Raw genomic sequence first — 12,394 nt, 5'->3', positions numbered from 1 at the left:
TGCAAAGAAGTCAACATTGATTATTGCTGAAAATAATTGAAAATTAAAATGCATACAGTATAGCTTTAGCAAAGATAAAAGCACAAAGGCAAGGCATTGCTTTCTTGGCCTAGAGAAAGTAAATCTTAGCCACCTACAGATTGCAAACCCTGAACCACAGAGTAAAAACAAATACAGGTCTCCTGTGTCAAAGATATGTGACAATTCTTTCCAAAGACTGCATTCTGAGTCAATCACACAGAAAGCTGGCAGCAAAAACATAAGAGATACCCTCACTCTTCAGGCATTGAGTAACTGGTTTACTTCTTGTTTGCTGCTTGTTCCTTATTTAAGCACATAATGAAAACAATATAAATTGGCAATCTTCATTCCAATAAAGACAAATGAAAATGACATTTGTGATTTAACTTTGCTTGTGTGTGTTCAACATGCCTGTGCATTTCCTGTCAAAACTATTTCACTGTCCTGTTTAAACTTGTTTTGTATCAGTTTTCAATTATTATTATCTGACACAGGAAAACATGCATGTTTATAAATTCATAAATATTTAGCACCATTAATTTTAGACATGACAGCCTCCAACAAGACAAATGCATTCACCCACTAAATCCAGCTCTAGGTTATGTGGTGCAAAGTCTATCCCAGTCTAATGCAGGACACAGCTGTAACCAACCCTGTAAGAATTTCAGTCTTTGACAATGCACGCACACTCACTCACACTGGGCTGACAAAAGGTCAGCAATCTGCCTAATCATCACCTAATAATTAGGGGGAAATCCATGCAGACACAGGGAGAATGGACAAATACCACACTGAAAAGATTCTGCTCCAGGAGTCAAATACAGTCTTTTCAAGCTGTGTGGCAGCAATGCTAACCATACCTAGCACACCTCAAATTCATGTGATGGTAGTTTGTAATGTAAAATATTATGAACATCCTCATGATCACTGTCCAGACAAACATTTGCTCAAGTTTATTTAGGTTTTATTTCCTTTCACAGATGACCAGTGTTATGTGCAAAATGGACATCTGCAAAGTTAATTGAAATGTCTATACAAAGAAATTACATTTTACTGAAAATTTCCTTGGTAGAGTAATTAATTTACGTGATTGCAACCTATCATGTAAACAAACAATTCCACCATTTATGTCTCAATAGTCAAATTCTGTATGTTTTCACCTGTAACAAAGTGTTTGCATATATTTTTGCAAAATCAGAGTTTTCATTGCCAGTGCTAAGAAGACCAGTGCAAATGTATCCTTGCTCTACAAGCTGCTTATACATTTAACAATCGAGTTTTTATGAAATGTTGTTTGAAATAATAGCTGCACAGATAGCCTTGGCTTTGTTTCATGAAAAGAGAGAAAGCAAAATTATTTTTTTCACAGGTGATGCGGTTTTGTTTGTGCTGCCAGTTCTGGACGCCAATGACTGCAGCACCATCTGTGCTGTTCGTACTAGTGCCGTCTTTTATGACAACAGCTAATGCTGCAAATTTTCACTCATTTATTTAATGCTGATTCTTACCATGGCAACAATTGTAGTTAATCTGTAATAAATTGTTAAGTTTCCTCATAACATTTTGACTAGCTCTGTAAATGTGTTCATATTTAACTGTATCTGAGTGGTCACTCATTCCTAGTATTAACATGCCTACAAAAGCCTGTGCTACTTTGGATGCAAGTCGTAGATTATTAACTTTTATATAGTGCTATTTCACAGCAGATTAACCTTGAAAAATGCATAATTGTAAACTGCCATTATGATTTCCCTGGCTTTAGTACATTCAAAAGATTTGAAATGGAAAGAAGGGAAATACAGTACATTAAGTCTCTGCAGCAATTTCAAGATCACAAAAATGGCAATTATGGGAATGTACACACAATTCAAACAATTGTGCAGTATATGCTAGTGTCAGTGACACTCTTGGTGAATACAATATAAATAACAGCGTGTGGTTGTGTTGGTTAAGAGGCTTGTGTGCTTATGTCTCCTTGTTGTATTAGATCTCTCCTGGCAGCAATGTGCTAGTACAAATGCCTGCCTGTCAGTTCAAAATGAAAAAAAAAAAACATCAGGAAAATAACATTTTTAAGTAAGATTGAGTCATGATGAAGAGGACAGAGGAGAATGACAGAATAGAAAATGAAAAAATTGGTCAGACGTGATTGAAAGGCAGTTTAGAATATCCCTTGATATGGCAGGCCTCTGACAATTTAAATAAGATAATTTTAAAAATTGGTTAATGAACTCTATGGCCAGTTAAAAATATTAAGGATAAGTCAAATGAGTGAATGCAAGATAACTTTACACATAAATTAGGACAACACTACATTCTAATCGTGCCCCCTATCATGATTAGTATTAGTCCTAAGCTGATTTGAACTTGACTGAGCCGACTAGGTTTCTTTTAGCCACCAGCAGAAAGAGCAAAGCAGGTGAGAATCTTATTATATTTAAATATATAAACAGATAATAACAGAGGGTAAGATAATCTGTGTGCTCAGCACAATCCACAGTTATACCAAAAGTCATCAATCTTGATTACCTATTCAAGCCTAGAACTAAAAAAGTAACTTGATTAGTGTATATATTATTAATATCTCATATTTAAAATGGTTCAGCTAAGGCAAAGTGAAAAATGCATCAAGCTAAGAGGGGCTGTGAGGTCCCTTTAACCCCTGTGCAGTGACCCCTGGACTTGAAAAGCTTTCATTGCCATAGATTATGCACACTAGGCTGAGCACTTGCCATCATGCCCTGGATTCTGCTTACTGCTAAACTGAGACACATTCACTGGCAAACGTGAAAGGAACTATGGGAGAAACTAAGCAGCCATTTACAAAGAGGAGTGTGTGTAAAGCATAAAGGACTCGGACAACACTTCCTTACTCTTGATTACGGTTACTCTGGTTTCTTTACAGTAGCTCTGCATTTTGATATATCTAACACATTAATCACAGAGTTTGTTTTTTTTCTGTGAATGTAGTGAAAAGATTTCTGTCTGCATCAACTCCATTCTAGTTGCTCTAACATAAAGAGTTAATTGACTTTGCCTCTAGTTAGGACTCCTCTCCAGAAGCCACAATGATCTCTTCAAGTGAGGTGGTCAGCAATTCATAATTACTTCCCAAGGAGTTATAATTCTCTACACAAACCATATTATTTAAGGTACTGCCAACAAAATCTGTACATCTATACTCTGATCATGAAAAATCTGTCTTATATACTAAAATTCATGGTTACAATACTGTAGTTAGTACTGCTGCCTCACAGCTCCGGAGATCAGATCAGGCTGCAATGGTCTGTGTTAAGAATGCACATGCTGAAGAATTTGGTATTCAGCTGAATCACAGAGACAGTGGCATGTATAAATTAGGCTGCCAACTGGGTGCAGTGAATGAGAGATTGCAGGGCATGATGGAGTGCAGACATGCTGGAGTGAATTGAAAACAGAAAAAATGAGTGAGGAAGCACTGGATGTATGTAGGGAGCTGCATGGGGAACTGGCAGAGGCCTACAGAGAGAAGATCCATGAAGCTGGATGGTTGAGCAGTCAACAAATGATTCATCTCCCATAGGAATATTAAATACAAACACAATTCTGAACTAATGAAGCAAAGGGCCAAAATAAAAATTAAAGCCTTGCTTTACCTTGCTTTATTCGAAGTGTTGTTCCCATCTGAAATGCTGCACTGTTTACTTTGTCTTGTGCTTTGTGGTCCTGGCACTTTAGCACTGACATCTCTGACAAAATGCTTCCTGCAGCATTCACTGAGCCTGCACAACTTTCATTATTCTCTAAGAACACTGTTGTATCCAGGTTGACTCCAGCATTTTTGGCCTGACTGACCCAGCTTTCCATTTCCTCACAGCTGCTGATCTGGATGTTTCTGTCTAAATTTTGCTTCTTCATGCTTGCCATGGATGATGATGTGAGTTCTTGTTGCTTCTTTGGTCTTCTAAGTTGGGAATAATCTTCAGTCTCAGAATCAGGTTGGAGAAAATTACTGTTGTTTATCTGAGAAGTGGATTCAGAGGTCTCAATCTAAAGTGGGAAATACAACTGTTAAAAAAAAAAATCAAACAATTTTTCAAACATCCCCTCTAAGAAAGACAGGGTGGGGTTACCTAGAAAATGTAGGTACATTTTCTTTTCTAAAATATTCCAAATCTAACGAACATCAATCTATAGCATTGGTTCCCAAACTCGTTCCTGGGGACCCACTGTGGCTGCAGGTTTTTGTTCCAACCAGATTCACAATTGGCAATAATAATCGATTACAACTGATCTAACTTAATTAGCTAGCCTTTTTTTACTCTTCTCATTAATCTGCATTCAGAAAAACACAACAGTATGGTCTTTACATTTATAAGGCATTTAGAAATATTTCTATTTTTTTCTAAAGCTATAAATGCGTATCTCTCTTTTGTTGTTTTCCTATTATTTTCCCCTTTTACTGTGTAGTTTGCTCCCTTCATTTAACCCTAAAAGTGACATTTAACAACCAACATAGCAAACACCCGGGATGATGAAAGCTGCAACGACGTCAGTGTCAGACTCACTAATTAGTGAATAATCAATTAATTAACCAGAATACCTGGAAAAGCAGAATGAAAATTAGGTTGAAAATACTGTTAAACAACTTAAAAAAAACAAACTACATATTCCCCATATAACTACAACTTCCCCATATAACTGCTTATAACATTTTAATAAAAATCTACCAAACTTAGTTTATAATTTCTACTGTACATTGACTCCCAAACACAGAAACTGGGAAATAATGACTGCCTTAATTAGGGTAAGAGTCCAATGAAAAACGTAAGTTGGTTGGAACAAACACCTGCAGCCACAGTGGGGCCCCAGGATCAAGTTTGGGATCCACTGATCTATAGGATTATTTGATTGAACTTTCTTCATATTCAAAATCTACACAGGGAGCAAGTGTGAATAGTGGCTAAGCTATTAGGCTATAAACCACAAGGCTGCCACCTCTGTTTTCTTTTGACTCAGTGTATCACCCTAGCAAAATAAGTTAACCTGCTTGTAAATGCATTTATATGTAAACAATTACAAAACATCCTGCTCCTACAAGTCACCTTGGGTGCAGGCTTCTCTCAATTAATCAACATTAACCACCCATTAGGGCTACATGATACGGACACAATTTCATATTGCACATATGGTGTGGTGCTCTGGCTTAGTGGTAGGCATTACTGCCTCTCAGCTTGAGGAACTTGCTGACTGTCTGTTTTTTAAAATTATTATCTTGTTCCCAGGCCTCAGTGAATATTAAATACTCAGTATCCCTTGCTTGTCTTAAGGCAGTGACTGTAAAACTGATCAGGATAAAAGGCAGGTGGTATGCCTGGTAAGGATCACATTCAGGACTGTATCTTGCCTTGATGTTTCTGAAGTGGACACCTCCCTGTTGCCCCATTATGAGGGTCTGGGAAATGGAAGGATGGATGTATACTGTAATATGAACACCTGAAGAGTGACCACTGAACTTTGCATGTGATATGACTGAAAACAATCATTACAGAAAATATGGTTCAGATTAATTCTATAAATCTGACGTGGGTTGGTGCCCTACCTGGGGTTTGTTCCTGCCTTGCACCCTGTGCTGGCTAGGATTGGCTCCAGCAGACCCCCCGTGACCCTGTGAGGATATAGCGGGTTGGACTATGACTGATTAATTCTATAAATCACATCTAAAATATGACCACAATATCCATACTTCCCTCCATTTTCTTAACCTGCTTATCCAGAGAAATGATCCAACTTCCCGGTAACCTAACTCAGCAATTACAGGGTGGAAGGCATGGCCAACATCTGGACAGGGTGCCAGTGGGCACAAAAAAGTCTCAAATAGATCACAATATTGTACGTTTTTGATTGAAGTTCTAGGGACATTATTTTTGTTTAGAGCTAATAGATCTACTTTCTAGAGTTGCATCTACGGTATATACTTTATGACTTATCATGGCAGTGCCAGTAAATTATGGCTTTAAAATTCTACATTGTGCATTGTTAGACCAGTGTTTTAAAGACTTCTACTCCTTATGTTTCTATAGTAATGGCTTGAACAAATATCACATGAAGGGCATCTTCACCCGGTGTAAGCAAATCCAAATATTATATGCCAAACAGAATTACTTTTATAGATTTTTTACATTCATGTTTAATTTCTTAAGAACCTCCCACTAGACAAATGCTGAACACAAAAGAGTAAGTTTACACTGAATTGTGAAGCCATATGAGTAGATGAGTAGTACTATTAGTCCTCCAGTGAAACAGAGATGCACTCTGTCACCTATTTTTGATCAGTCACCTAGAATATCACTTAGGATGCCGCTAACCACACATTTCATTTATATTGCTTTGAACAGCTTTTGACAAGATTGAATTTTTCAGAGCAGTCTTTCATGAGAAGAACAAGAAAAGGAGCAATGTACCTGTTACTTAGTAAATATTGTATAATTGCTTATAGTGTGGGCGGCATGGTGGCGTAGTGGGTAGCACTGCTGCCTCGCAGTTAGGGGACCTGGGTTCGCTTCCTTGGTCCTCCCTGCATGGAGTTTGCATGTTCTCCCCATGTCTGTGTGGGTTTCCTCCCACAGTTCAAAGACATGCAGGTTAGGTGCATTGGTGATTCTAAATTGTCCCTAAAGTGTGCGTGTGTGCGCCCTGCAGTGGGTTGGTGCCCTGCCCAGGGTTTGTTTCCAGCCTTGCGCCCGGTGTTGGCTGGGATTGGCTCCAGCAGACCCTCGTGACCCTGTAGTTAGGATATAGCGAGTTGGATAATGGATGGAGGCTTATAGTGTATAATTTTAGACAAGCACAAGCTTAATTAAAGTGACATTTTATATTCTATTTTGCTTGGAATTATACATTACATACAGTAGGTTTGATAAAGCTTTTGTTTGTAGTGTATAATTTTTTGGAACACTAAAATAATCAGTAGAGTCCATCCATCCAACCATCCAGGGGGTCAGTAGAATCTTTATTGTTATTAAATATCAGTCACTGATTCAATTATTTCTTGTGTTACCCAAGAAAATTGCATGTAATGGTTGGAATTGCTGTTTTATGTAAATAATGGTTTTATGTATATAATGTTTCCCATTACTTTGATTCATAGCTATAAATGGTGAGGCACTCTCTGATACCCAGAGATGCATTGTTTGGGACTTTTATGCTTGCTGTGAAATGACACTTTTAGGTCTAAATGAACTAATGTGGTTCATGTGTCAATTTTTAGGACACATGCTGCCCACATTTGTCATCTGGCTGACTTAAACAACTGAGCCTCTAAAGTCTTTCATTTTTAAAAGGTAATGTTACAAACTGCTGTATGGTTCAGCACATATCTGTAAAAAAAGTCTCCTTGGAAGAGCACTCATGTGCTTAACAGGACGGACAGACAGACAGACAGACAGACAGACAGATAGATAGATAGATAGATAGATAGATAGATAGATGATAGATAGATAGATAGATAGATAGATAGATAGATAGATAGATAGATAGATAGATCTTTATTAACATGCAAGGGCTGAAATTAAAAGGTTTTTTTTTCACATCAAATCTTCCTTTCAGTACTTTACTATTGTCTTGATCATTGTGGCTATCACTTTGTTGTTTCTTAATCAAACTTACCTTTTTTCTTACTTATTTTCATTGATCATTACATATTTACAACTAAAACCCAGCATGTATATTATAAAATATGCAAGGTCAAGCTAGACTTTTGTGATTAGGAGGAATTTAATGAGCGTACAGGCTGTATATGATACGAGTTAAGAAGTGCAGTGTATATCCATTTTTAGTTCACAGACTACTGTGATTCAGTACTAAGAGGAACATAATGTGGTACGTTTACACAAATTCTGGCATAACCAATGTTTGAGTCTATGCCTAATACAGTAAAGTGCATTGGCAATACTGTAATTATGCTTCCGAAAATGATTTTTTTTAAACGTCACTTAAAAATTACTGATAATATTTTCCAACATATTGTGAAACTTTAACTTAGTGTTATTTTAATTTGACAATATGAATAGTGTAGCAAATGTAGATGAATAGGCAATCAAATTGTGAATAAGGCTCAGTGATAATAAATCACACTAAGAAACTCAACTTTATCCTGAACCTGACTGAAGAAAATGAATGATTTTAGAGCCCAACATCCCATTTCTCATAAGGAGGACTGTTTATGTACTTTAACATGTGCTTCATTTGCACCTTTTCTGAACTACTGTGGCGCTTGAAAGTTTCTGAACCCTTTAGAATTTTCTATATTTCTGCATAAATATGACCTAAAACCATCAGATTTTCACTCATCCTAAAAGTAGATAAAGAGAAACCAGTTAAACAAATTAGACAAAAATATTATACTTGGTCATTTATTTATTAAGGAAAATGATTGAATATTACATATTTGTGAGTGGCAAAAGTATGTGAACCTTTGCTTTCAGTATCTGGTGTGACCCCCCTTTGTAGCAATAACTGCAACTAAATGCATGACCCACCTTCTCTTGAGATTCAGTTCATGGACAGATGTCCTGACATTTTCCTTTAGAATTCTCTGATATAATTCAGAAGTCATTATTCCATCAATGAAGGCAAGCCATCCTGGCCCAGATGCAGCGAAACAGACCCAAACCATGATACTACCACCACCATGTTTCACAGATGGGATAAGATTATTATGCTGGAATGCAGTGTTTTCCTTTCTGTAAACATAACGCTTTTCATTTAAACCAGAAAGTTCTATTTTGGTCTCATCTGTCCACAAAACATTCTTCCAATAGCCTTCTGGTTTGTCCATGTGATCTTTAGCAAACTGCAGATGAGCATAAATGTTTTTTTGGAGAGCAGTGGCTTTCTCCTTGCAAACCTGCCATGCACACCATTGTTGTTCAGTGTTCTCCTGATGATGGACTCATGAACATTAGTCAATGTGAGAGAGGCCTTCAGTTGCTTAGAAGTTACCCTGCGGTCCTTTGTGACCTCAACGACTATTACACGCCTTGCTCTTGGAGTGATCTTTGTTGGTTGACCACTTCTGGGGAGGGTAACAATGGTCTTGAACTTCCTCCAGTTGTACACAATCTGCCTGACTGTGGATTGGTGGAGTCCAAACTCTTTAGAGATGGTTTTGTAACCTTTTCCAGCCTGATGAGCAGCAACAATTCTTTTTCTGAGATCCTCAGAAATCTCCTTTGTTCGTGCCATGATACATTTCCACAAACGTGTTGTGAAGAGCAGACTTTGATAGATCTCTGTTCTTTAAATAATACTGGGTGCCCACTCACACCTGATTGTCATCCCATTGATTGAAAACACCTGACTCGAATTTCACCTTCAAACTAACTGCAAATCCTAGAGGTTCACATACTTTTGCCACTCACAAATATGCAACATTCGATCATTTTCCTCAATAAATAAATAACCAAATATAATATTTTTGTCTCATTTGTTTAACTGTTTTCTCTTTATCTACTTTTAGGACTTGAGTGAAAATCTGATGATGTTTTAAGTCATATTTATGCAGAAATATAGAAAATTCTGAAGGGTTCACAAACTTTCAAGCACCACTGTAGATGCAAAACTGTTACTTGAGATAAAGACTGACTTATGCTCTTGTTTTCAAATTCTTAATTCAATCATTGCACTGTTTTCTTATACCACCCAACCTCACAGCATTAGAGATCACCAGGGGCTAAAGTAAAGCACAACACAGAACACTAGCAAGTCAAAGCCTGCCCTTTGTCTAATCCAAGAGCAGCAAAATATCTTCTAATCAGTAGGGTTGTTTGATATTGGGCCTCACTACAGATAGTCACATTATTTGCCACAAAGCAGTGATATATATATATAAGCCTAAATGTAACTATAATGGTGAACAACAATACAGATAAAGCTGTTCTTGATCCATTCATCCAGCATAAATTCAAAGAGAACCAGAAAACTATGCACAAAACAGGAGTCAGATGGAACAGCGAAGGTACACTTAAGCACACAAGACTATACATTATATGGATTTATTTACCTGTAATGTGCTGTATGCCTTTTGATTGTTTGATATAAATTTGGAGGACAAGGGGAATACCATGCAAACATTGCAGAGGAGTGAATATAAAAGGTCTCAATCCTGGACAACTGGAGTTGTAAGGCAGCAGCATTAACTATGTCACCCAGTGTGCTTAATAAATATACAGTAGTAAGACTGTGCTTATAACAAATTGTAAAAATAATGTGAATTTATTTTACCCATGACCCCATGAACTTTATATATATATATATATATATATATATATATATATATATATATATATATATATATATATATATATATATATATATATACATTATATTAGATTACGATTAGATTAAACCTTGAAATTATGAATTCAGGTAATGACGTTTTCACTTAAAGTCCAAGTTAAAAACAATACTGTGAATATTTCAGTAGTAAAATCTTTAAGATTGGTTTATTGACCTGGTAATTACTGTGGTGTGCATGCAGAAGCTGCTGATGCAGGTTTATAATTTTCTCAGGGCTTGACATTCGAGGGCTTGGACACTTGCTCTGAAGAAACTCTAACTCTCTCTGTTCCACTAGGAAGCTCTCTGGAACGAGCCCCAGCTGCCCCTGCACTTCAGCATGAAATAGCCCGTGGTTGTCTGGAGTGCCGGTAACATTGACAGTCTCACCAGCAGACAAAGGAAGCTGTAAAATGAAACAAAGGATAATAAGAAATAAAAACAAATATTAAAAAAACTGTATGTTAAGTGAAGGAGGGGTAGGGTGAACTGCTGTAAATAAAAGGAAATCTGGCAGACCACAGAACAAAGAAAATGAAAGAAATTGTGTCATCAAAAGCACAGTAAGCATGTATCAGCGTTGGGAGTGATTTTGGTAAGTATTATGGTAAAAATTAAATTCTGAAATTTAATTTCTTTCTCTAGAGTACGGTGATCTAGACTAGTGCCGAACTGTGCTGATCAATCAATCAGCATACCCAAGAGTCATTATGGAGAATCAGAACTGAGTTTGTGAAACCATACAGTAACTACTGTGGCGGACTGGGTTGCTCATTCAGCATATGTTCTGGGGGAGCAAACATGGGAGACCCAATACCTCCCACTGGACACTAGATGGCAGACTCATTGGGTTGCAGCTGCTTTTAATCTTTCAAATGAATTTAAAGTAGCCAATGAAAAATATGGAGTGGCTGTCATGCCAAAATAAATATGGTGAATTATTCAGGTGTTTCAAGGCATGGTACACCCTTCAGCTGATGCAGAGTAGACACAGAAGAATTATGTCCACACAGGAAAGATGATATCACAAAGATCCAAACTGTTGCTCATCTCTGATCACATACCAGTCAAACAGCAGATTGATCAAAAACCTGTGTTTTTCAAATCCACATGAGATTCATCATTTTCCAGCTTATACACAAATGGACAGCATTTTCAAATAGATTTGTTTCAGGTGTTCAATAACATCATTTTAGTGTAGATGGAAGGCCAGAATGAAGCCCAAAATATGAGGCTTCATTTACAGATTACAGGTAAAGAATTTCCTTCTGTTTGACCTCTCTCTGCATTCCAGTGAAAATCTGTGTGCATTATTTCCTCAGATTAATTTGTTTTCTGAGGCTACTTTTAAGTTTCCTTAAAGCATTAAAGCAGTTGTAAACAGGCATAATCAGAAAAAATGTACTTCATCTTTTAAGCACATTTTAATGTTCCCAGTACCCACTCTTTATTAATTTTACAAGGAGCATATTTTTAACAATTAACAGCGCACACTGTAAAGTACAAAAGACATGTTTATACTGCAAACTGAGGCATAAAGAAACAAACCTGCAATAGCTTGGCACTCCAGATTTGGCTCCTGTCCTACAGGCTCCAGCTCCTTTCACTATTGAACTGGGTTCTCTTGCTTGCTATTACATTTTCAAACCTGTTTAATACAATTCTGGGTTCCACAGCAGGAACCAGTCCCAAATGGGATGCCAGCTAATCTATAGCAGTTTCACTGACACACAGAGCAAGGCACCAATTTAGAATTTCTAATTAATGTAAAATGCCAGTGGATTTGGGAGTAGAAATGAAGCATCCAGAGAAAAGCCTGCACAGACACTGGGAGAACGAGCAAAATGAACAAGGTCAGTAACCCATCTGTGACTTTAGAATCCAGAATGCTGGATCCAGGAGGCAACAACACTAATCACTGCACCACCATGTTTTCTGCTTGTTCAATCTTTTTAACAAACAAAATATAGCCACTCAGTTCTTAACAAGTCTTTAAAAAAATCAGGTGAAAAGTAAACATTTGCTTCATTTTTGAATTTAAACACCATGGACAAGT

At 37.1% G+C, this 12,394-nt stretch overlaps 1 protein-coding gene across 1 annotated transcript in view; it reads right to left on the bottom strand.

Moving 5' to 3' along the window:
* Positions 1 to 12,394, bottom strand: part of LOC120528619 — a 39,137-nt gene that overhangs the window by 18,086 nt on the left and 8,657 nt on the right. The window contains exons 6-7 of the mRNA XM_039752794.1: positions 10,514 to 10,744; positions 3,657 to 4,050 (exon numbers count right to left, since the gene is read on the bottom strand). Of these exons, the coding sequence (XP_039608728.1) occupies positions 3,657 to 4,050; positions 10,514 to 10,744 (625 nt within the window). The remainder of the gene's footprint in view (positions 1 to 3,656; positions 4,051 to 10,513; positions 10,745 to 12,394) is intronic.

The sequence above is a fragment of the Polypterus senegalus genome, chromosome 4 (genome assembly GCF_016835505.1).
Source record: "Polypterus senegalus isolate Bchr_013 chromosome 4, ASM1683550v1, whole genome shotgun sequence".
In the NCBI taxonomy this organism is placed as follows: domain Eukaryota; kingdom Metazoa; phylum Chordata; class Cladistia; order Polypteriformes; family Polypteridae; genus Polypterus; species Polypterus senegalus.
This window is presented reverse-complemented; position numbering and strand designations above follow the sequence as displayed.